Source organism: Rhinopithecus roxellana, chromosome 5 (genome assembly GCF_007565055.1).
Source record: "Rhinopithecus roxellana isolate Shanxi Qingling chromosome 5, ASM756505v1, whole genome shotgun sequence".
Classification (NCBI taxonomy): Eukaryota; Metazoa; Chordata; class Mammalia; order Primates; family Cercopithecidae; genus Rhinopithecus; species Rhinopithecus roxellana.
In genome coordinates, this window is record NC_044553.1 from 73,456,148 (window position 1) to 73,482,884 (window position 26,737).

The window sequence follows — 26,737 nt, forward strand, 5'->3', positions numbered from 1 at the left end:
GCTATTTTTGGCATTTGTTCCTTTATTCACTTTGGCAGCAGGGGATCCTTTTCTGACCTGAAGACCAGAGTCTGAATTTGAGCAAGACCCCCGCAGCATGGATGAGGGCTACCCAACAACTGGGCTGGGGTAAACCTGGTCCCTTCTCCAGGAAGACTTGGTCAAGCTCTCACAGAAACCCTTTTCTCCTCTTCCCTGGCCAGACCCTGATCCATGCACCGGCGGGAACTCGGGTGGCCTTGGTTAATCTCAGCTTTCTGACCTCGATGAGCCCAACCCTAGCTCTCCGAGTAAAGCCATCCAGGCTGGTGGGGAATAGACCAGAAGGGTGCCCTGTCCCGGGTGCCCCTTTTGCAGCCACTCAGATGTGCTGCTGTGGTGTGTCCTTTGTGCTCCTGGCAGCCCTGGAAGATGAGAAGCCGCTGTTGCTCCCCTGCTGCCCTGGCCCAGCTGTCAGGACCCCTCAGCAGAGGGCAGGGCGCCAAGCCTTCCCACTGCATGTGGCTTATTGTCCCCAAGGCTGGCGGGGCTGCGGAGGACCGAATCCACAGCCCATCCAGGGAGCACCCCCACCCCAGAAAGGCGGAGGGGTGGGCTGGCGTCACTCAGTCTTCCCCTGCCCCCTACCCTTCATCGCCTGCCCCACCCCAGCTCCCTATTTGGCCATTCCCCTGGCTGCCCCCTCCCCTTCCTTACATGGTCTGGGGGCCCCCTGGCTGATCCTCTCCCCTGCCCTTGGCTCCATGAATGGCCTCGGCAGTCCTAGCGGGTGCGAAGGGGACCAAATAAGGCAAGGTGGCAGACCGGGCCCCCCATTCCTGCCCCCGGCTGCTCCAACTGACCCTGTCCATCAGCGTTCTATAAAGCGGCCCTCCTGGAGCCAGCCACCCAGAGCCCGCCGCCGCCCGAGCCGAGCCAAGCCAAGCCGACCCGCCCCGCCGACGGTGAGTCAGCGCCCGGCCTTGAGCGCTCACTTCTCGCCAGGTCCGCGGGCCGCGCGGGACTCCAGCCCCGCACCGCCCCCTGGCCCGCCCGGCCGGCCCTCAGCCAAAGTCCCGGCTCCTGCGCTCTACGACTGCCTTTTTTTTTTTTTTTTTTTTTTTTTTTTTTTTTAAGCCCACACTTTTTTATTTGGTTCTAGCTTATTTTGTCCTGGGCGTCGGTCCTCGCAGGACCTCGCAGGGGCTCTAAGGGGAATTTTGTGGCTCCCCAAGGGGCGTGCTTTCCACTCCATCTGGGGCACAGGCATGGCGATACGGACAGGGCTGGAGATCGTGTTCCCAGTTGGTGAAAAGGAAGAAAATTAAAGAGCTGGGGAGGACTAAGGGGCTGGGTTTCATGGGTCCCTCCTCGCACCTGGCACCCTAGGTGGAACTCCTGGCCAGGGAGCCTGGGTGGATTCCTCTGCCCTTCTCTGTCCCCAATCTCTTCCGCGGTTTCTTCCCTCCCTTTTTTGACTCGAGGGGAAGGAAGGTGGCGGGAGTGTTCCCCGCCCAACCCCCTGTCCAGTCCCCACAACCCCCTTCTGCTCTGTCCCCTCCTCTGGGTGCGGAGAAGGCCAGCTGCACAGGCAGCTGAGCGTGGTCCGCCGTCTCCTCCTCAACCTGCAGAACCCCCTGAAGCTGTGCCAACATGTGTGACGACGAGGAGACCACCGCCCTGGTGTGCGACAACGGCTCTGGGCTGGTGAAGGCCGGCTTCGCGGGCGATGACGCGCCCCGCGCTGTCTTCCCGTCCATCGTGGGCCGCCCACGGCACCAGGTAAACTTCCCGCTGAGCCCCCAGTCCCACTCGTGACCCCTTCAGTCCAGCGATCTAGGAAATGGCTCTCACCTGACCCTCTTGTTCGATGAACTCTTTAGGCCCACTTAAGAAAAGGCGGATTCACTTCAAATCCAAGGCAAGGCAAGCAGTACCCCCCAAACCCCAACATACTGAGAAATGTACACCTGAGTGGCAGGCCTCTCAAAGGGTGGCACTCCCGGGTGTGAAAGCCACCAGTTTCTCTCCACTTACGGCCTTTTGGACTTTGAGTCCTTAGTGTCTCCTCTGCCTTATACACTTCATTTTCTTCCTTGTCCTCTCTTTTCAGTCCTGTTTAAAACTTCTAACAATATAACCTCTCCCAACCAACCAGGACCCAATCCACATTCCTCTCTCATGTTCGCAGCCAGTTTACAGGGTTCCCCAAAGGTGTAATCTATCTCCTTCCTGGCTGCTGCATTTTTAGAAGCCAGGCATGACAGAGGCAGCAAGTGCCATGGTGATAGCGACATACCACCTCGTTTATTAAAAGAAATGCCATGCTCTCTGGGTTTGTCACATGCCTGGCCAGACAGGCTGCCAAGGAGGAGAGCTTAGTTCTCGGAGCTGGTGAATGACTCCAGGACGGCTCTGGACAGGGCTGAATTTCACTGTTGGAGTGAGGATGGCATAGCAGCCCATCATTATGTGTTCACTTGAGTGTCAAAATCTTTTTCTTAGGAGAAATACAATGTGTCATTAATTCAGTCATTCCAAAATGCAGTCATCTATATTCCAGTTGACATGGGTGATGAGCTTAATAATTTAATGAAGGCATATGATATTTTTAAGGTGAGGCGAGGCTCTGCTTCTTCAGTGAAATAGCTTCATTCTCTCCTGAGTTCTATTCTCAACAATAGAATTATACATCTTTGGGGGAGTGGGGAGAAGGTAAAAGACTGATTTTTAAATAATTCTTCTAAATTGGGGTGAAATCCTATTGCTTGTTATTTCTGATATTTAAATATGTTCCTTAACTTGGGCAGTTAGATATAAATGGACAAGACACTGATTATATTCCTGACATGGTGAGTGCATGATTTTCTCATTTTTTCTCCTTCTCATAGGGAGTTATGGTGGGTATGGGTCAGAAGGACTCCTATGTAGGTGATGAAGCCCAGAGCAAGCGAGGCATCCTGACCCTGAAGTACCCCATCGAGCACGGTATCATCACCAACTGGGACGACATGGAGAAGATCTGGCACCACACCTTCTACAATGAGCTCCGGGTGGCTCCCGAGGAGCACCCCACCCTGCTCACAGAGGCCCCGCTGAACCCCAAGGCCAACCGGGAGAAGATGACTCAGATCATGTTTGAGACCTTCAATGTCCCTGCCATGTACGTGGCCATCCAGGCAGTGCTATCCCTGTATGCTTCTGGCCGCACCACAGGTATGCAGGGCTCTGTGGACAGTTACTGATTAATCACATTCCCAAGTCACCGACCTTGCTGTGAATCAGATCCCCCAACTGAAAAAGGGATAATTCCTTTCCTCCCATTCCCTAGCAAGGTCTGTGCTAAGAGAGAGAGGCAACAATAGTGCCCTGAGGTTAGATTCAGAGCACACTTACTGTGGGAGCTGATAGCTTGTGGAGTTAGGTCCTTCCCTTATTTAAAGCCCAGTGCAATGTAGCAACTTGGAGTGCAGCAGTCATTGTTATGTGTTTAAACCATCATATCACCTGGGCAAGCATCCCCAAGGAGAATACATTCCCTACAGGGTCTGAGTCAAGAGAGAGAGAAACGTGTAAGTTCAATAGGAGCAAAGAAAAACACACTTGGGTGCTTACATAATGTGCTCATGGCTGATAAGAAGGATGGTCATTTGAAAGTATCCCCGGGAACTTTTTCTACTATAATAGTTAAAAGGGTGAGCTGCAGTTTGCTTCAGATTTAGTATCCATGATGCTCATTTTTATTCTTTGTGTGTAAGGAATCTAATTTCATCTGGATCATTGCTAGCATCTCTTAGCCAAGATTGGAAGCAGGCTTTGCCATGGCTAAAGCAGTGGTGTTGTCCTCAGGAATTTACCTTGTTCTTGTCTGCTTCCCTGGGCAGGCATTGTCCTGGACTCTGGGGATGGTGTAACTCACAATGTCCCCATCTACGAGGGCTACGCTTTGCCCCATGCCATCATGCGTCTGGATCTGGCTGGTCGGGACCTCACTGACTACCTCATGAAGATCCTCACTGAGCGTGGCTACTCCTTTGTCACCACTGGTGAGTGTGTGTGTGTCTCATCTGCACGGTGTGGGTCTGCTTTCTTCCTCCCTCACTGAATCCACCTCCCTCCCGACAATTGACTTCTTGCTTCAGAGCATGACTGTGATACTCTTTATTTCTGCAGCTGAACGTGAAATTGTTCGTGACATTAAGGAGAAGCTGTGCTATGTCGCCCTGGATTTTGAGAATGAGATGGCCACAGCTGCCTCTTCCTCCTCCCTGGAGAAGAGCTATGAACTGCCTGATGGCCAAGTCATCACTATTGGCAATGAGCGCTTCCGCTGTCCTGAGACGCTCTTCCAGCCCTCCTTCATTGGTGAGTTGTAGGGTCTGGTGCAGAGGCACGATTTTCCCTGGAAATCTTAGGGTCTCTCAGAGTGAAATCTAGAAGGCTCAAGAAGCCCTTGAGTTAAAAGAAGTCAACGTTTGGACTCCCACACAGCTCAACCTCAAGTCCTGATGGCTCATTAAAGGGAAAGTCTATGTTCTGCTCTAGTGATATAAAGGATGACACACTGAGTTCATCTCAAAATAAAGGATGACACAGAGTAGTAACTGAATATCACATATCTGCAGGAAAAGGGCTATTTCACAAGAGCTGACTTATTCCAGTAAGTTTCATTACCAAGTAGCTGGATTTTCCAAGTTACTCATCATTAAATGCAATAACATTCCTACTCATAGTAATAACTGGACACTGGTATGTCAACAAATATCCTTCCTAAGCAATGCTTTCCACAAGGAACTTTGTCAGGATCTGATTTAAGTCCATAAAATCACATTCATTTTAGTTTAAACGTGTATCTTTTCCTTTTCCAATACATCTTCATACATCTGATAGTTTCAGGAGGTGTTTACACGAAACAGGTGCTAAGCACAGTTGCTCCTTTCTTGGCATTGTATTGTGGATTAACTGTGAGGCACCCATTGCACCCTGCAGTGTGTCTTATAGGGCAACATATGTTTCAGAGACAAATGGTGACAGCTCACCCACACAAAGAAGTCCTGTTCTCTTCCCCCTACCTTGACCCGAATGCTCTGTGATACGTGTGTGTGTGTGTGTCTGTGTGTGTGTGTGTGTGTGACTTGTTCCTAGGTATGGAATCTGCTGGCATCCATGAAACAACTTACAATAGCATCATGAAGTGTGACATTGATATCCGCAAGGACCTGTATGCTAACAATGTCTTATCTGGAGGCACCACTATGTACCCTGGTATTGCTGATCGTATGCAGAAGGAAATCACTGCCCTGGCTCCTAGCACCATGAAGATTAAGGTAAAGAACTTTTGTGAGTGGGAGATCCAAGGCAAGTCTTGGTATTCTAAGCAGAATTACATTCCTAATTCATTTCCCCTTCATACTCAGTTTCCTGTCTCCTTACAAACTTTACGTATTACTTTTTCTACCTCTTTTTCTGATTTTCTTAGCACTTTTCCCAAGATAGGTAACTTCCAAAATGCTTTTAAGCAGTGAATAAAAATAAATCTTTGACCAAAAAAGACACACACACACGCAACAAAATCTTTGAATACATTTTTAAAGCCCCAACTTTTGGGCTAGCCTCCACTATATATTTAGCTTGTTGCCAAATTATACTCTAGATAAGTGGAGAAATTCCATTTTAATAATAGAATATATCTTTAATAATAGAAATGATGAAATAGAGGTGAGTTCATATAACTTGATTGGCCACATTATTTTGTGGTATGACATATCCCACATTATAGCGAATTAGTATCTAATGTTTTTTTTCTGTGAACCCTCCCAACATGTTGTTTGCTCCCTTGCTTGGAACTTCAGAGTTCACTGGAAGTTTTTGTTTTCTTTCTGCAGATTATTGCTCCCCCTGAGCGTAAATACTCTGTCTGGATTGGGGGCTCCATCCTGGCCTCTCTGTCCACCTTCCAGCAGATGTGGATTAGCAAGCAAGAGTACGATGAGGCGGGCCCATCCATTGTCCACCGCAAATGCTTCTAAGGTGCCTTCTCTCTCTATCTACCTTCCAGTCAGGATGATGCTATTATGCTTCTTGGAGTCTTCCGAACCACCTTCCCTCATCTTTCATCAATCATTGTACAGTTTGTTTACACACGTGCAATTTGTTTGTGCTTCTAATATTTATTGCTTTATAAATAAACCAGACCAGGACTTGCAACCTATAAAAGCCTCTCGTTTGTTTTTGGGGTAGGCATGGGACGGGGCAGGTGTTTGCTTCGACACGCTGAGCATTGTCAGAGTTCAGTACCACAAAATTCATCCAGACGAATTAATATGACAGTTAGCTGGGAGTTATAATAACTTTTGATTTCCTATTTTGAGACAGAATCATGAATATATTTCATACCTGAAAAGCAGATTAAGGTTTAGTTCCACATAAGTAAGAAAAGCAATTAAATAAGACAATTCTCCAGAATTAGTTGCTGCAGATGCCACTGAAAATTGTTGTTTTAATGTATGTTCCAGTTTTCGTAACCTTGCAGAAAATACACATATATTGACCAAGAGAAAGTCAAAGATTATTTTAAATAAATTGGCTTAACTTCTCAATTCTTTGAACTCTTCAGTTGACTTCTTGGGGGCTATGAAAGAAACATGAAGGTTGGCTGACAGTTGGGCCAGCCACGTCCCATTGCAAATACCCTCTAAACGTATCGAGACCATTGTGTGTGTGCAAAACAAATGTGAGGAAGCAGGAGCCAAACACTTCTGCCTGATCAGTGACTAACTTGCGAGACAGAAGCCTTCAATCTCTTCATTTCTTTGAAAACTTGAGATCTTGGGTTGAGTGAATTGAAGGCTGCGAGGTCCTGAGGGAACAAGAGGAGGCAAGAGCCACAGTATTTGCTTTGCTCCATGTATGGTGGGAAGGCTGCTAGGGGCAGCGTTGAAAAGAATTGAATATGTTCCATCCTCAAGGAGTTCACACACCTACACATAATCCCCTAGTGCGTGTGGGCCTGGAGGCTTTAAGGAGATGTATGTGGGTCTGGGTCTTAAAGAATGGTCAGGAATTTGGGAGGTGAGAAGAGCAGAGAGAATATCTCAGCAGAAAGAAGTGTGGCAGAAGCCAGGATATAAGACATGGGACAGGCTGGTAGGTGCTGATGAATTTTAGAAAACCCATTGGGAAAGGTAGATTTCAACTAGATTGCAGAAGCCTTACAGATTTTTGTTTTCAAATTAATTGCCAGTGAATTGTTAGCATTCACACAAATGTTTGAATGAACTTAATTGAGCTTTATTGATGAGGATTCAAGACACAGAGATTAAGCAACTGGTGCAATGTTATAAACTTTATTGGTGGAATATGCAAGACAGGAACTCAGATTTTCTGACATCTACCCTGATGGTGTCTCTAAAATAATCTTTCTAACTTCAGTTACAGTTTATCAAGGGTAACCCCATTCTATCACATGCCTTTTGAGAATTTGGATTCAATATTTGCAGTACTCTGGACTCATCAGACATCTTTAATAAATTGTAACACATTGCTACTGTCATTCAAGGTCATATGTGTGTCTTTATGCCCTTTCATACCAAAAATATCTTTTGATCCCTGATTCTGGGTTGGGCATAGTATTAAGGGCAGGAGACACAAAGATGGATGAGAGCACACTTTCTGTGATTAAAAAAGCTTAGAGTTTAGAGTTCTGTATCTAGCATGTCCAAATGGAAGGCCTTCTATGCAATAAAGGCTAAACAACACATTAATTTGTTGGCATTATGTTAGGGCTTCATATGAATATGAAGCCCTAGCTCCCAATATGACTGTATTTCTTTAGGTAAGGTGTAAACATTATTGTAGATCCACTCCCTGCCCCTGCCACCCCATTGTATCCTATAGCACAGATGAATTGGCTTAAAAGCCATGCATGGGGAGGTATGATTTCACTAGTTTTTGTGTCTCTTTCTTCTCCTCTGTACAAATGAGTGCATAAATATTATGAATTGTATCCTCTGAACACAATATTAATGCTTTAACTGTAGACAATTGGCTGGGGTATCACCTCTGGTTCTTTCCATTTGTGATTAGAAATGGAGTGGATATTTTTACTTCTATGTAAAAGCAGAAGCTTTAAGAATCAGCTTCTGATATTTGTGTCAGAAGAGGTAAGCACCCAGATTCTTGTTGAATTCTGAGGTCTTCTCATCTCTGCTTGATTATAGGGTATAAAGTATTAGAACAATTGAATCTTAAAAATTGTGCTTAAAGAAGGTACTAAGACAAAAGTGTCTGCTTAAGGTAATCTTCATATATACACAATAACTAAGATGTGGATAGTGCCTATGTCTTTGGATAAAGTGCAATAAACAAAAAACTATATAAATTATATTTCTTCTTAATTTATAATGAAGTATTGTTTGCAGTTTCTAATACCTCCAAACACCATTTCTTCACTTATTTTGACTAAACAATGGCCATTATGTAAATGTGTTTAAATATTTAAGACAGTACAGTGGAGAGAAAAGAAATATTACTGAAGAAAATAAAATATTTCGAGGGGTAGGGCTGACTTATTGTATCCAGAGATACAATGTGAACAATGTGACTGGGTCTCCACCTTTCTTTCCAGTTCTCCCACAGAATTTATTATGGTCTGAATTGTGTTCCCTCAAAACTCATATGAAGCCCTAACTCCCAATATGACTGTATTTGCAGACAAGGCCTTAAGAAAGTGATGAAGGTTAAATGAAGTCATAAGTGTGGGGCCCTAATCCAATAGGACTGGTGTTCTTCTAAGAGGGAGAAGAGACACCAAGAGTGTGAGCACAGAGGAAAAGCCACGTGAGGTCAGAGCCAGAAATGGACCCATCTGTAAGCTGAGGAAAGAAGCCTGCTGACACCTTAATCTTAGACATCCAGCCCCCAGAACTGTGAGAAGCAAACGTCTGTTTTTTTTAAGCCACTGATATGGTTTGGTTGTGTCCTCACCCAAATCTCATCTTGAATTGTGGTTCCCATAATCCCCACGTGTCGTGGAGGGACCCAGTGGGAGGTAATTGAATCATGGGGGCGGTTACCCTCATGCTGTTCTCATGATAGTGAGTGAGTGCTCATGAGATCTGATAGCTTCATATGGGGCTTTTTCCCCTTTTTCTCGGCACTTCTCCTTCTGGCCATCACATAGAGAAGGACATGTTTGCTTCCACTTCCACCATGATTGTAAGTTTCCTGAGACCTCCCCAGCCATGCTGAACTGTGAGTCAATTAAACCTCTTTCCCTTATAAATTGCCTACTCTCAGGTATGTCTTTATTAGCAGCATGAAAACAGACTAATATAGCCACCCAGTCTATGGTATTCTGTTATGGCAGCCTTGGCAGACTAACATACGATTTCTCCACCATCCTATAGGTAATATAGGATTTACCAACTTAGCAGCCTCTGAGACAAAAGAATACCTTCCCATATAGTACTGGCAGAAGTCCCAGGAAAGAGCCTGAGCCTGGTCAGGCTTAGGAACCGAGTCATGCCATTCTTACCACAGGGGTTGATCAATAACTATTTAGCAGGGGAGGGATGATTCTCCAAAGGAAGAGGACAAAATAGTGCAAATGCCATACCCAATGAGCTAGAGGAGGAGAAAATTCTGGTGGCTTGTAGGGGAAGAACCGATTGTTGGATGGCTCCCACCTTCCAGCTCAGGAGTTTTGATTTGGCAGGTCCTGAGAAGGACTTGAGAAGAGTAATGACTTCATGCAAACAAAACTAGGAGACAAGACTGAGAGTTTTTGGATAATATATTCCAGTGTGGCCTCAGGACTCAGGAACCCAGTGATCTCTATACGATCAGACTATCTGGATTTTTAAAAGGAAATAATAAGTCAGATTCATTTTATGGTTAATGTGATACAAATGCTATAAATATATACCAGTAACTAATAGGGAAGGAAAAAAATTAGGTCTTTCAGGCCTAAAACAGCAAAAGTTGTCTATGTTCACCTTAAGGTCTTCCAGGCTCATTATACAAGAAATCTCTCTTCCAAGCAGAGCTTCTCTGGCTGTTGCTATGGTAACCAAACTCCTGGTAGGAAGACATCCACAACAAAGCTCCTGGGGAGGTTGCAAAAGTACACCTCTGGTCACTGATGAACTTGATGTTAGGAGCCATTCTTTGAAGTTCATTCATTAGCCCTGGGTGCAATAGATGCAAGAAAGGTTGACTCGGAGGATAAAGAGCTTCAGTTCAACTATAGTCCTCCGAGTTCTTGTGGTTGTGGGCTGCCTTCCCTCCCTGGTTGAGGCTGGAAGTGAAGGGGAGCTGGGTCAGCTGAGAGTTAAATAGGAGTGGCCTGCATGTCCTTCAGCATCATTGTCTGCTTATTTTCCTGCATTGTTTTACTGTTACTTCCATGGAAGTCAGGACTAAAGAGAGGAGACAGAAAGAAAACGACCCCAAGGGAAGGCTGAAGTAAAGCGGAATTAAAACAGGGCTTAAATAGTAGATGAGAAGCAAACTCTAGAGTCAACTGTAAGCAAGGAATTGGGTCAACAGGGTAAGTGTTTAACACAGGAAGACGACTTTGGAACTATTACGGCAAGTGGCCTGGAGGCATCATGGAGGTCAGGATATGGTAAAACAGGCATCATGTAGGAAATTTAAGAGCAAATCTGCCTTAGGCAAAATAGCATTCTCCTAAGGCCTCTTGAACTCTAGGATGTGCACTTTAGACTTCTTTTCCAGTGTCTTCCACCAAATGCTGGCCATCTGGGACATTCTCCCTATCACTCCAGTTACAGATTGAAACTTACTGTTTTATTAGTCCATTCTCACATTGTTATAAAGAAATACGTGAGACTGGTTAGTTTATAAAGAAAAGATGCTCGATTGACTCATGGTTCTGCAGACTGTAAAAGAAGCATAGTAGCTTCTGCTTCTGAGGAGGCCTCAGGAAGCTTCCAATCACGACAGAAGGCAAAAGGGGAGTGAGGCATCTCACATGGTGGGAGCAGGAGCTAGGGGCAGGGAGGGGTCACACACTTTTAAATGACCAGATCTCATGAGAACTCAGTCACTAATGTGAGGACAGTACCAAGGGAATGGTGCCAAACCATTCATGAGAAATTTGCCTCCATGATCAAATCACCTCCCACCAGGCCCTCCAACATTAGGGATTACAATTCAACATAAGATTTGGTGGGGACACAGATCCAAACCATATCATCCATCATTTACCTGCATCCTTAAAAAAGCAGACTGTGCCAATTAAACAATCTGTTACCTAAACTGTGTTCCCAAGGGAATACTCAAACAGCTCTCCCTGCTAGAGAACACAAGCATAATTTAATAAAAATTTTCTACATATAGTTTCTTATTAGACTGCCCAAAGGATTGATGTTGCATGGGCGTTGGGTCAAAAAGATTTGAGTTTAAATCCTAGTTCTGCCACTGATGAGTTGAGTGGTCTTTAAATCAGCTAGCTTCTTCAGGAAAGAAGAGCTAATTAAAATCATGTTCTCAGAGTTGTCATGAGAATGGAACAAAATGTGCTTAAGACAGTCAGCACCATGCCCAGTACAAGCTGAATTATTTCAACTAGTTAACTTTCCTTCCGTCCCCATTTCCCTCTTTTTAGCATGAACTTTGGAGACTGGGTTGGGAGGTGATGGAGAGGGGCAGAGGTGGGCTACAAAAGTCTCTTCAAATCACATTGTTATGGTTTCTCTATATTGAGTTTCTTTTGAGAATAGGAAAAATGAATAGGAAACATGAAGGAATAGAAAGCTGAGTCGGGAGAAAACCATTAAAGGGCATTTATAACAGGGTGCGAAGGAAAGCAAAGAGGAACACAAAGTCTCTTTCTTGGAGACCTGGAAGACAAATTACAGAGAGTCATGGTGTGGGCAGGAGGAGCAGCAGCTATGTGTGTGCATGTGAGTGTGTGCTCCCACACATAATACAGGTGAGAACAATGAACAGAGGGCTGGGCTGATGGCCATGCGAAAAGGATTTGCCCGCTGTTTTTCTGTGCTCTTCAACTCCCACTATTCTCCCAATCCCCTTCTCATCCACATTCAAGAGTCTGGCCTTTCCTCTTTTCCCTTTGTATCTATGGAATCAGCATAGATGGACAAGTAGATTTACTATTGTCTAAATAAGTTGACATGAGAGAATTTGGTTCCACAAGCCAAGACTTCCAACTAACTCCTTTTCCTGCCAGCCGGATCTGTACAGGAGCAGGCACTTAGGGAGAAACACTGTACCCACTCCTACTCCCACTCAACTCCCTGGCTTTGTGCCATGCCTCTGTCTCATGGAATTTCTTCTGTGTTTTTAGGGATTTGGGTTTCATGTTCTTTGGCTCTAGATCCTGGTCAATGCTCTTAGTCTCGAGGAACAGAACTCTCCTCAAACTAGGGAGTTAAGTTAGGAAAGGAGTTTATTAAAGAGATATAGAGGAACTCCTAAAATCTGAGGATATAGAGTTAGACTTCATAGGAAATGGGAATTTAGAACTGCAAAACCATCAGGAACAGCAGGCATTCTGAATTCTCTATCTCTTCAGTTCCCCCTTATAAATGAAATGTACCCATCTCTCCCACACAGATTTACTCATGTAACTCCTCCTGAAGGAATGGCCCTAGGCAAACAAGTTTGTTTCATGAATGGCCCCAGGACTAATGGAACCAGAGGGGAATATGTCTGACAGGAGGACTCGTATATCTAAGCACCAGCAACCAATCAGACATTTTTTTCTCTCTTTAGCTGGAACTAAGAAGCACAGGTGGTGCTGTTAGTTCTTTGTGGTCTCTGGAACTGACACATAGCAGATGGTGGCCAAGATGGGTTGAGAAAGCAAAGAAGGCAAAAAGTTGCCAAGAGAAATAAGAACATGGAGCTGCTATAGCTCAGGGAAAAAACAAGAGTGCCTGAACATACCTCTTGGGTAAGAGTTGTATGTGCATGTGGATAAGTTGTTCCTGTATTATGCAGGCATTTTGGTGGAACACCACCCACATATATATTATATCTGTTTTCCTTTAACTCTGGGAAATATTAGAAACATATTCAAACTTTAGTTTGAATAGAGAACAGCCTACATGATCACACCTACTGGAGTCTGCATTATACTTCAAATGAATGAAATGACTAGGTAAGATTTTAGACATCTTCAAACAAGTGGGAAGGATTAGGGTACAGTGGGTAAGGGCTGTCATCTAAAAGACCACCAGGATGGCTACATAGTAGAAAGGAGAGCTTTATTGTAGATGTCAGTTTGCAAACCAGGAAGAAATAGCCTCCAGTCTGGAACAAAGGTACTCTGTCTTCGAGGAAGGAAAGGGCAAGTTGGGTTTTATGACTCACACAGTCCATATGACACAACCATGTCATACACATTTAGCAGGTGTGTGGGGAAGCTATCTATATTTATGAGGGGAGCCAAGATACGCACAATGGGTAAACACATATGCAACATACATCCCATGTTCACTTTGGGGCAGGGTTTTAGCATTAAAACGAAGTGAAATTTGGCATTTACACCAAAAGGTGAACTATAGGACACAAAGACAGTTTGCATATAACCTTTATATGCTGGCCGAAACTGGCTTATGGTCTGCAGTTGAAGAGAATGTTTATAAGACTGGTCCTTTGCCCAGTCAGAGTTGTAGTGATCTAGGTTGTAAATCAGAGTTAGGAGGGGTCTGGTAGCTCTTATTATTAGGGAGTTTAGCAAGCTGTAGCCAAATTCTACCAGATCAGAATGAAACTATTCCCAAAAATGGAGGAAGAAGGACTCCTCCCTAACTCATTCTGTGAAGCTAGCACCACCCTGATACCAAAATCTGGCAAAGACACATGAAAAAATAAAACTACAAGCCAGTATCCCCACTAAACATAGATGCAAAAATCCTCAGCAAAATACTACCAAATCCAACAGCACATCCAAAAGTTAATTCCCCATGATCAAGTAGGCTTCATTCTTGGGATGCAAGGTTGGTTCAACACAGGCAAATCAATAAATGTGATTCACTACATACACAGAATAAAAAATCATATGATCATCTCAATAGATTAAAAAAAGAGCTTTCAGTAAAATATAAAATCCCTTCATGACTAAAAACCCTCCAGAAACTAGGCACTGAAGGAACACACCTCAAAATACTAAGAGCCATCAGTGACAAACCCACAGCCAATATCATACTGAACGGGCAAAAACTGAAAGCATTCCCCCTTCAGAGCTAAAACAAGACAAGAATGCCTACTTTCACAACTCCTATTATTCAACATAGTACTGCAAGTCCTAGCCAGAGCAATCAGGCAACAGAAAGAAATAAAAGACATCCAAATAGGAAAAGAAGAAGCTAAATGATCTCTCTTCATAGCTGATATGATTCTATACCTCGCAAACCCTGAAGACTCCACCAAAAGGCTCCTGGAACTGATAAACAACTTTGGTAAAGTTTCAGGATATAAACTCAATGTATAAAAATCAGTATCATTTCTACACACCAATAACAGCCAGGTCAAGAGCCAAATCAAGAATACAATCCCATAAACAAAGGTCACAAAAAATTAAAATACCTAGGAATACATCTAAACAAAGAGATGAAAGTTTTCTAAAAGGAGAACTACAAAACACTACTGAAAAAAATCATAGATTACACAAACAAATGGAAAACATTCCATACTCATGGATTGGAAGAATCAATATTGTTATCATACTACCCAAAGCAACCTACAGATTCTATTCCTATCAAATCACCAGTGCCATTTCTATTCTAAACTTCATGTGGAACCAAAAGAGATCCTGAACAGCCAAAGCAATCCTAAGCAAAAAGAACAAAGCTGGAGGCATCACATTACCAGACTTCAAATTATACTATAAGGCTACAGTAATCAAAACAGCATGGTACTGGTACAAAAACAGACACATAGGGCAATGGAACAGAATGGAGAACCCAGAAATAAAGCTGTACACCTACAGCCACCTGATCTTTGACAAAGTCAACTAAAATAAGCAATAGGAAAAGGACTCTCTCTTCAATAAATGATGCTGAGATAGCTGGCTAGTCATGTGCAGAAGAATAAAATTGAACCCATACCTTTCACCATATATAAAAATTAACTCAAGATGGATTAAAGATTTAAATGTAAGACCTCAAAATACAAATATCCTAGAGGAAAACCTAGGAAACACCATTCTGGACATTGGTCTTGGGAAATAATTTATGACTAAGTCCTCAAAAGCAATAGCAACAAAAACAATGATGAGTGGGACCTAATTACATTAAAGAGTTTCTGCATAGCAAAGAAACTATCAACAGAGTAAACAGACAACCTACCAGATAGGAGAAAATATTCTCAAACTATGCATCCAACAAAGGTCTAATATCGAGAATATATAAAGAACGTAAACAATTGAAGAAGCAAAAAACAACCCTATTAAAAATGGGCAAAAGACATGAACAGACACTTCTCAAAAGAAGGCACACAAGCAGCTAACAAACATATGAAAAAATGCTCAACATCACTAATCATCAGAGAAATACAAATTAAAACCATAATGAGATACCATTTCACACCAGTCAGAATGGCTATTAGTAAAAAGTCAAAAGTTACAGATGCTAGTGAGGCTTCAGAGAAAAGGGAGCACTTGTACACTGCTGGTGGGAATGTATATTAGTTCAGTCACTGCAGGAAGCAGTTTGGAGATTTCTCAAAGAACTTAAAACAGAACTACCATTTGATCTACCAATCTTATTACTGGGTATATATCCAAAAGAAAATAAATCATTCTACCAAAAGGACATATGCATGCATATGTTCATCACAGAACTATTCACAATAGCAAAGACATGGAATCAACCCAGATGTCCATCAATGACAGATAAAGAAAATGTGGCATATATAAGTCATGGAATACCACTCACCCATAAAAAAGAATGAGATAATGTCCTTTGCAGCAACATGGATGCAGCTAGAGGCCATTATCGTAAGTGAATTAACGCAGGAACAGAAAATCAAATACTGCCTGTTCTCAACAACATTGCATACTCACACATAAGGATGTCAACAAAAGACACAACAAAAGAACTACTAGAAGAGAGAGGGAGGGAGAAAAGAAGGGAGGGAGGGGAGATCATTTGAAAAACAGTCAGATACTATGCACAACCCGAGTGACAGGATGAATTGTACCCCAAATCTCAGCACCACACAATATACCCAAGTAACAAACCTGCACATGTATCCCCTGAATCTAAAATAAAAGTTGAAATTATATTTTTAAAAAGTAATACAGATTGTTAGAATTCAGAAGTGAAATCTCATTTAGAAAGTAGAGAACAGATAAAAATAATGTTTACAAATATAGTAAAATTTTTATATAAATAAAATTATATAATGTTTATATTGACATGTAAAATGTATACACTTATAAATTTATATAAATCAAATACTTTATAATCACATTACTATATTTAAATATATTTATATACTATATACATAATACATATTACAATGTACATACACATGTGTGTGATGTGCAAGAATTTGAAAGACAAGTGTGGAAATTTGGATTTGATATGAGAGAATATGTGCTTTTACTCAGGAAATGATGACATTTTCTGAGAAGAGAAGTGGCCCACTGGAATGATGTTTAAAGAAGGCAAATTCTGGCATTTGTGTCCAGAATGGTTTAGTTAGTGGAGATCCTTACAGATGTAGTCCAAGAGCAACTAGACAATTTAGGTAGCACATACTCTAAAGACCAACAATGTACAGCCAGATTCTTCTTTGTCTTCCGAAGGAGAGATTGATCTAAATCAATTTATGAAGCAAGAAAGTGTGACTACATGATACAGGGTTTAAAGAGCTCCATTAATAATTACCATGGTCTTACACCGCAGGGTCTATTCAAGAAATCTAAACTGGCTTTCTTAGTTCTCAGTTTAGAAAGGACTTTTCACACCATTTGAGTCTCTTTTTGAAATTGAAGGAACTTATTTTAAAACTGTATAAATCTTACAATAAAGAGTAGCCAGATTCCCTTTTATATCCATTACCCTAGAGTGTCAATTCCATTGTGTTATAATAACTGGTTTGATTTTAATATATAAAAGGGAGCTCCATCATTGAAATACATTATAAGGATCCTAGTTTTTAAAAAGAAAACTGTAGGTTGGTAGGGATGGAGTATTCATCAGGAAGAACTTGATGAGTATTTGCTCTAAATATACATCTTAATAGGGAAGATATAAAAAATAATATATATATATAATATATATATATATAAAACTGGAAGAGAATGAAGCATGATACAAAGAATTTAAAAATCAATTGCAGGGCCAGGCATGGTGGCTCATGTCTGTAATCCCAGCACTTTGGGAGGCCAAGTGGGAAGATCACTTGAGTTCAGAAGTTCAAGACCAACCTAGGCAACATGGTGAGACCTTGCCTCACCTCTACAAAAATAAAAAATAAAAAATTTGGCCAGGCATGGTGGGGCACGCCTGTGGTCTCAGCTACAGGAGGCTGAGGTGGGAGGATCCCTTGAGCCTCTGAGGTGGAGGTTGCAGTTAATCAATATTGCACCACTGCACTCCATCCTGGACTACAGAGTAAGACTCTGCCTCAAAAAAAAAAAAAAAAAAAAAAAAAAAAATCCACTTCAATAGCTAAATGTTGCTTTGAAATCTCCATCAACCAAGGTTCACACAGAATTAGAGTGACCAGGTGCAGGGCCCCTGCAGACATGAAGCATGAATGAAAAATAAACTGCTGCCATATTAACCACTGAGATTGTGTTCGTTACCACTGTGTGACCTAGCCTATTCTGTTATCCTCAGCTTTAGGTATTCACCTCCCCAAGATTTCACTTTTCGTTAGGGCTCCTAGATGATTTTATGCCAGCTGAATAATATATTTAAAATAATAAATGTGACCAGGCACGGTGGTTCACGCCTATAGGGAATAAAACACAGATCACTCATTGCAAAGCTACTTTTTTTTTTTTTTTTTTTTTTGAGACGGAGTCTCGCTCTGTCGCCCAGGCTGGAGTGCAGTGGCCGGTTCTCAGCTCACTGCAAGCTCCGCCTCCCGGGTTTATGCCATTCTCCTGCCTCAGCCTCCGAGTAGCTGGGACTAGAGGCGCCCGCCACCTCGCCCGGCTAGTTTTTTGTATTTTTTAGTAGAGACGGGGTTTCACCGTGTTAGCCAGGATGGTCTCGATCTCCTGACCTCGTGATCCGCCTGTCTCGGCCTCCCAAAGTGCTGGGATTACAGGCTTGAGCCACCGCGCCCGGCCCAAAGCTACTTTCTTTATGGGGTTAAAGCAGAGGAGACTTTCTTATCATGCCAGCTCAGGTTGACTGGATCCCTTTGGACTGCTGATGTGAATCTCCTGTTTTCCTGAAAAATGGGCCTGTTTGTAAGTTCAGTGATTACCTAGCAACCAGCACAAGTGACTCACTCAACTCTGATTTGGGCTGGTGTCTGGGGGCTGGAGCAGAACTTCAGTCCAAAACCACGGTGTCCCATAAATTTTATTTAATACTCTTTCCAACAGAGAATGTTATTTGCCAGAAAAGACTTCTCGAGAAACCTCATCTAAGTTGACATCGACTCCACCCCGCTATGTTATCTGCGTTTGTCTCCTTCACAGCATGTGTCACATAATTTTCTGTTTTAACTTAACTTTATTGAAGTGTAATTTACACACAATAAAATGTGTTCATTATAAGTATGCAATTCAATGAGTTTTGACAAATACATATAACTTCCATCCCAATCAAAATATAGTACATTCTAAATCAACTCCCCATATTTCCTCCCGATCCTCCAAATTCAATCTTCTGTACCTTAACCCCAGGCAATCCTCTATCACTATAGATTAATCTCGTCTGCTCTGGCATTTTGTATTAACCATAATTCAAGCTATTTGATTGCTTATCTATTTTGTTTTTGTCTCTACTACTGGCCTTTTTTTTCACACCATGGTTTTCTAGCACAGAGTGTCTAGCACAGAGCCAGGCAGTGCCAGAGTGAATGAATCCGAAATCATTCTGTTTATCAGCTTTAACAATGAAAGCATCTATACATTTGAAGGTAACAGTGAGGACTTTATTGTGAGGGTTAACACACAGGAACCTCTTAACGTCTGCCTTCTTTGCCCTCACCTTTATCATCACAGCAGTGTCAAAAACAGCCTTGAATGAGGAAGAGTGTCATGACAGGGGTCACACTCTTTTACCTTCGGCCACAATGTGTTATCATTTTAAACAAACATGTTGAAATAGTCTCATTTAATCGTAATGTTGTAAAACTTTGACCTTTCAACTTAGTAGGATGAAGACGTTTCTAACGGCATCTTGCAAATCATAATGGGACAGGAGATCAACTCAGAGCATATCCCATTGCTGAGAACATACTCAAGATGCATGTGTTCTTCCTGCAGTGTCAGCTCTGTTAATTTTTTTTTTTTTTTTTTTTTTTTTTTTAGATAGAGGCTCGTTCTGTTGCCCAGGCTGGCGTGCAGTGGTGCAATCTCTGCTCACTGCAACCTCCACCTCCCAGGTCCAGGGGATTCTCCTGCCTCAGCCTCCCAAGTAGCTGGGACTACAGGTGCACACCACCACTCCTGGCTAATTTTTGTATTTTTAGTAGAGATGGGGTTTTGCCATATTGGCCAGGCCGGTCTCGAACTCCTGACCTCGTGATCTGCCTGCCTCGGCCTTTCAAAGTGCTGGGATTACAGGCGTGAGCCACCCTGCCCGGATGAGCTCTGTTAATTTTTGATAAAAGATTTCTCTTACTATAATATCATCAAACCTTGAATGACATCTATAACTGCTTTTCTCCAAAAGTGTTTGAAGCCTGTGAACTGGCAGGTCTCTCTCACGCCTTCGGGAGGGCGGGCTCAGTTGGGCATGCCTCCTTCACAGGTGAGAAGCTGAGGTGGAGTGTCCCCGATATGGAGTGATTTTCCTCGCTTCCTTTGCACGTCTTCATTTCCGGCATGGCGGTCTGTGCATTCCCCTTCAGCTGAAGTTCTAAATCTCTTTTTCTCTCAACTATCTAGGACACATGAGAATTAACCTACTCATGTAGATTACAGGGCCCAGCCCTCATTAACCTTAATATTGAAAGAAATACAGCTTTTGCAGTTGGAGAAGTGGAAATGCCCTTTCACTCAGCACAAATAGCAACATTCCCATGGGCTGAGGAGATGGGCTTTTTAGGCAGTAGTTCATCCAACACCAACTTTTGTTTCCAGTCGGTGAAAACTTCACATATATAATACCTCTGGATTTGTGGATCCCTTTCTAAAGCATTTAAAATTACATCCGTGAGGTTCTTTTATAGTAGATCAAAGTGTTGTCTATTCTGTATTTTCTTTATGTCTTTTGAAAGAATAATTGGGTCCTGAACTTCTCATCTTCCTTCCTGGCAGGTACCGGATTGCTATTTGTTGAAGGACTGAACAGCTGACCTTTCATTCTTAAACACTGACATCGAATGAACTCTCAACCTCTTCTTTTCCAGGGATCAGGCTCTCTGTCTGTGCCCTGCTTTTCTAGTCTGATCTTTGCTTTAATGGGATTTAAGTGCTGAGCGAATCTCAGCCACGTCCTCATCCCTCCTCTTTGGTAGGTGTTGCTTTTGTCAATGACATTGGGTTTAGGAGGAGAGTCACCATATGGGGGGGTTGGGAAGGATAAGAGGGGACAGGATGTAAATTCATAACCTGGGCAAGTTGGAGAAATAAATCTCAGAGATGGCAAAAGCAGGAAGGGTGACTGGGAGTGAGGAGGGGCAGGGAGGGGGAATAAAAGCTTCTCAGAAGCAGGCCAGGCTACAAACTCAAGCTGGTAGGACAGTGTCTAAAAGCAATGAGTGTGTAAGAAAGGTTGGGCAACTGGGCCTTGTACACACAAGCGGTAGCCTGTGAAACACTCTCATTTTGATAAGCAATGATAACACTTGCCCCCCAAGATAAGGAGCAGATCCTCCCAAGAAGGCTGGTGAAATTTCCATGACTGTTCATTTTCTCTCTCTCTCTTTTTAATTTTAATTTTTTTTTTTTTTATTTTTGAGACAGTCTTTGCTATGTCACCCAGGCTGGAGTGCAGTGGTGTGATCTCAGCTCACTGCAACCTCCACCTGCCTTCTGAGTTCAAGCGATTCTCCGGCTTCAGCCTCCCGAGTAGCTGGGACTACAGGCCTGCACCACCATGCCTGGCTAGTTTTTGTATTTTTAGTAGAGATGGGTTTTCACCGTATTGGCCAGGCTGGTCTTGAACTCCTGACCTCAAGTGATCTGCCTGCCTTGGCCTCCCTAAGTGCTGGGATTAGAGGCATGAGTCACCACACCTGGCCCATGACTGTTCGTTCTCTTTCATTTCTCTTCAAACAGCCAATTCTCATCTTTTGACCTAGGCCAACAGGCACGTATTGAAATATTCAATTCGATTGGCCACCAGAATGATTTGACACTATTGAGATCTATGTTTTTAAAACTATAGGTCACACAAGCCTGGAAATCAGTTGAGTGGGGTCCAACAGCCTTTAAAAGTAACCAAGCAGGGAAGAGAGTAGAAGACATCAGTGTATATTGTAATTAGCGAGGGTAAAGATTTTGTGGGACCCTGTTTTAGTTTATACGCATAGGTATGAGGTTACAACATAAAATGTCTTTTTGTGGATCATGGTAGAAAAAAGTTTGAACGTCATGGGTTTACAACAATCATTTTTGAGATATTCATTTTTTTTTTCTTTTTTGAGACAGAGACCCTTTCTGTTACCCAAGCTGGAGTACAGTTGTGGGGGGAGATGGAACAGAGTGGGGAGTCACCAATGTCCCTGTGGTCCTGCCTTTTTCTCCAAGTCCACTTCAACCAGCCCAGCAGCTTTATCAGTATTGTCCCATCCACTTCTATTTGCTCAGTTCTTTTCTTGCTCCACTATATAGCACTGCCCAGCATATTCCCAAGAATGGCTCTAGGTGGTTTCAGAAGTTATAGGAGTTGGTCATCATTTCATAAATGCCAGCTTCATGTGCAGTGTGGAATTTGAACTAGAGAGTGGACTCCCACAGAGAAAAAACTAAATTGAATTAAACAACAACCTCATGACATTCGAGACGTCATTTGTACCCCTATGTAAGGAGATAATGCATGTAAGCCTAAAGATTCATGCAGAGTCTATGAACACAGAGGAAACAGTCAACAACTGGTAGCCATTTCAAACCACTCTTAAGTTTTTAAACAATTACTCTCACTCATCCTCATTCTTTTTTGTCCTTCATGACTTGCCCCTTCCAACTCTAAAAAGAAAATTGAAGCCAGCACCTTCAGTTTCTCACACTACGCAGGCTCAAGTCTTCCTATTAGAAACCACTCTGCCTAAACCCCACATTCCATTCTAGCCACCGCTCTTTCTCTTTTTCATAGTCAACCCCCTCAAAAGGCCTGCTGCCTTTCTCTTACTGCCCAGGCATTTCTCAGCCCACTCTGCTTTGCCACTTTACTCCATCAACATAGCTCTTGTGAAGGTTGCTGATGACCTTCATGTTGCTTTTTTCAATCTTCATCACAGCTCACCACTGCCTCTTGTTGAAACATCCTGTTTTCTGGCTACTTTCTCCTGCTGTTTCTTCAACCTCTAGCTTTTTCTGTATCCTTTGTTTCCATCTTCCACCTCCCAGCCTATGGCATAGGCCATATTCCCACGCCATAGTCTCTCCCTAAGTTCATTTACCAATGCTCCTGTTTTTATTTTTTTTTATTTTTTTTTTTTTTTTGAGACGGAGTCTCGCTCTGTCACCCAGGCTGGAGTTCAGTGGCCGGATCTCAGCTCACTGCAAGCTCCGCCGCCCGGGTTCAGGCCATTCTCCTGTCTCAGCCTCCCCCAGTAGCTGGGACTACAGGCGCCGCCACGTCGCCCGGCTAGTTTTTTTGTAGTTTTTAGTAGAGACGGGGTTTCACCGTGTTAGCCAGGATGGTCTCGATCTCCTGATCTCGTGATCCGCCCGTCTCGGCCTCCCAAAGTGCTGGGATTACAGGCTTGAGCCACCGCGCCCGGCCGCTCCTGTTTTTAAATATCACTTTATACTTTAAACTTTTATATTCAGTTGTCTCCTTGAATCTCCACTTGCATGTCTCAAATGCACTTTAAATTCAACTTGTCCAAAACTAAATTCAAAATCTTATCCCGAAACCTAGTCTTCTTCCAGTGTTCCTCGTATCTCTGAAGCAGCAACCGTCCATACAATTATGCAAGGAACTCATCTTTGCCCCCTTTTGCCCATCACTTCCTCATGGCCAATCTATCACCGAGTCCTTTGCAATGTAATTCTAAAAATCTCTGGATTCTGTCACATGAATTTCATTTCCTCTTCTTTTTTCTCCCTCATTTCCCCAGTCCTAGTCTCACCCAGACTCCTGCAATAACTCCCACATATCTCCTTCTGCCCCTCCAGCCCTCCAGTCCACTCTCTCTTCACTGTATTAAGAATGATCTTCTAGGGCCGGGCGCGGTGGCTCACACCTGTAATCCCAGAACTTTGCGAGGCTGAGGTGGGCGGATCACTTGAGGTCAAGAGTTTGAGACAAGCCTGGCCAATATGGTGAAACCCTGTCTCTACTAAAAATACAAAAATTAGCTGGGCATGGTGGTGGGTGCCTGTAGTCCCAGCTTCTTGGGAGGCTGATGCATGGGAATTTCTTGAACCCAAGAAGCAGAGGTGACAGTGACCCAAGATCATGCCACTGCACTCCAGTCTGGAGGACAGAGCAAGATTCTGTCTCAAAAGGAACAAAGCAAAAGATAGTCTATTGTTCTTGTGTTTAACATGTATACAAATAGAGTCATGTACTACTTATTATTTAGCATCTTGCTTTTTTCATTCAACAGTTAGTTTCAGAAATCTATTCTTATTGATGCACAGATCAATTTCATTCATTTTGACTACTAACTGGTATGCCATCATATGAATTGATCACAATATATTGATATTCCTATCATTAAATTTTGTGGTTTTTTATTGACTATGCTTTTTGTTATGTTTCCTATGATCTCTTACTGACCTTTATGAACTAAATGTTAATGTCTTCCTAACTCATTGATGCTCAATGAGCATCCCAACTCATATGCTGAAGCCGTAACCCCCAGTGTGATGATATTTGGAAATGTGACCTTTGGGAAGTAATTAGGGTCAGATGAGGTCATGAGGATGGGACTGTCACGATGGGATTAGCATCCTTCTAATAAGTGACACCAGAGACCTTGCTCTCTCTCCCAACCATGTGAGAACACAGCAAGAAGGTGGTGTCTGCAAGCTGGAAAGAGTGCCCTCAGCAATAATTGAATTGGCTGGCACCTTGATCTTCACTTTCGGGCCTCCAGAATTGTGAGAAATAAATGTCTGTTGCATAAGCCATTCGTTATGGTATTTTGTTATGGCAGTTTAAGAAGACTAATGTTCTCACTTCCACTGAATTGTTTTCTTTATTCTTCTCATCCCCCATTTTCATTCTCGACTAGCATGGAAGTTGTACATTCTATTTCTATTCTTCTAGTGCTTGCTCTTAAGCACTTAATATATGTTTAACTCAACACAATCTAAAGTTAACTTCTCTGTTCCTTCTGTTATGATAGTCTTGTATTTATTCTCACTTCACTCACATTAGATACTTAACAATAGATTCTTTTTCAAAGAGGGTTGTCTTTCTTTCCTAATTTTTTTCTCACATCCCACTCTGGCTTTAATTTTTTTATTGACTGACAGCTCTGTATAATTATTTCACTGAAGTTCTATGAGTAGAAAACCCTTTCCTACTTTGTCTCAAAAAAAAAAAGAATCTTTATTTTACCCTCCCTCTTGCATATAGTTGGGTATACAGGCATAGGAAAATAACTGCAAGGCAGTGCTTATATCTGAGTAGAGAGACTACTGGTAATTTTCCTTATTTATGTGCATATTCTAATTTTTCTATGCTGAATATTATTTGGATAATTTCTTAAAAGTTAAAAGCTGTACAACAAAACGTGATAAGAAATGAATGCTTTGATCACTGGTTCATCGAATCAGAGCCAAATCCTCATGTATTCTGATCATGTTTCTGCAAGCTTTTCTTCAAGAGAACCATGGAAGGTGATGCTGTTGCCATGGCACCATAAAAGCAGTCCCCTTAGATGTTCAAATGGAGGAGCCACATGGTTCTGGGTTCAGGTTTCAGCTGCTCTGGGTTGCATTTATTTGCACTACTTCAATGCAAATGTGCCTTTAATCCTGCTTTTTCTCTCCTTCCCAGTGCTGGAATGTAGTAGCTGCCTTCATGTAAGACCCGAAGCTGGAGTGTGAGAGAATCTTAGCTGGCACCCATGTAAGACCCGAAGCTGGAGTGTGAGAGAACCTTAGCTGGCACCCACTGTACCTGGGATGCATGGCTACATCCCCTCTTTGCTTTCAAAGCAGATTTTTTTTTTTTTTTTTTTTTTAACATGAGTGATGCTTCAGCTGGCATTGCAAGCAGCATCTGTTCATGGGATGGAAATCCAGAGTGTAATCCAGGTCTCCTCCAGAATCACCAGCTTTCAAAGGACCATAGTGAAAATCAAATTTCTAAGGAGAGCTCACAGCCAGTGACATTGAGCTAAAGTCATTTTTCCAGCTGCTCAGGGAGCTGGTCAGCTGGAGAAATCTGAATTCTCTTCACACAGAACTTCAATGAGTCAGTTAGTCCACACTGCTATTTTATTTTTAGCAGATTGTGTTTGGATTCTTATTTTCTCTTGGGTTTTGGTTAAAACATTTTTTTCTCTGCTCCTATTACACTGAATCCTGCAGCTGATAGGAGCTCCAAATTAACCTCTGATATTTGTAATCAGTAGATTTCTTTAAGAGAAAAAAAGCAACCAAATCACTCCTGACATCAAAATCCATCTGGTAACATGCACCTCCAAACTGGCCACGAGAGATTCAACAGAATGCAGACATTTTGCCCTGTATGTGGCAGGTGTTCAGTATAGATGCATTGTTTTCATTTGATGATGGGCTTACTGTACTTAGGATTTCCTTTTTGGAAAACACCAGTAAATGCTCAACATGAAAAATAAAATTGTGGGACCTCCATATAACAGATGGAGAAGACAGCACATGCATTTGCTCTCATTCCCTTCAGAAACCTCACTATTATGGTAGCAAAAACATTTTTTAAGAAGCTGTAAATCTATAAGAGTAAAGAGAATAGAAAGCTGGAAGGCAGATAGATGAGTGATATTGACTAAGCAGGCAGTTGTAGAAAAAGCTGAGGTACAGTCTGTTTTATACAACAGAAATCTGTTAGTCCCAAAGGTTCTGGAACTGGGGCTGAAGAGGAGGTAAGGATGTAACTAAAAACAGGAGGATTGTTTGAAAGTCTGTTGAGGAAGAAATTCAAGTTCTAGATCCCCTTCACCATTCCATGTAGACAAGTAATTATCTTTCCTCCACCACATCAGAAGACTAGATGTTTAGCCTCTGGAGAGGGCTTCTGGACTGGGAGAACACTGGCCAGAGTAGATGGTGAGGAGACAATATTGTAACAGAGTGATTAAGTGACTTTTATGTACGGACTATTGAAACCATCAGCCCATTTCACCCTCCGGGCTTCTAGAATGGTGGGAGTCAAGGTTATAGCCTTCAGGCAGGAGACTGGAAGGTTCTTGCCTGCAAAATCTAACCAGCCCAGGAGAAAGATAAAAAATATTAATATCAGGGGTGACT

General features: G+C 42.6%; 1 protein-coding gene across 1 annotated transcript; it reads left to right on the forward strand.

Annotated features, from left to right (window-relative positions):
• The first annotated feature begins 729 nt into the window (after positions 1-729).
• On the forward strand, positions 730-6,190 carry ACTC1 (actin alpha cardiac muscle 1). Its single transcript, XM_010367535.1, has 7 exons — positions 730-944; positions 1,611-1,761; positions 2,871-3,195; positions 3,864-4,025; positions 4,153-4,344; positions 5,125-5,306; positions 5,865-6,190. The coding sequence occupies exons 2-7, from the start codon at positions 1,633-1,635 to the stop codon at positions 6,006-6,008; spliced, it is 1,134 nt and encodes a 377-aa protein (XP_010365837.1). The 5' UTR covers positions 730-944; positions 1,611-1,632; the 3' UTR covers positions 6,009-6,190.
• The last annotated feature ends 20,547 nt before the right edge of the window (positions 6,191-26,737 follow it).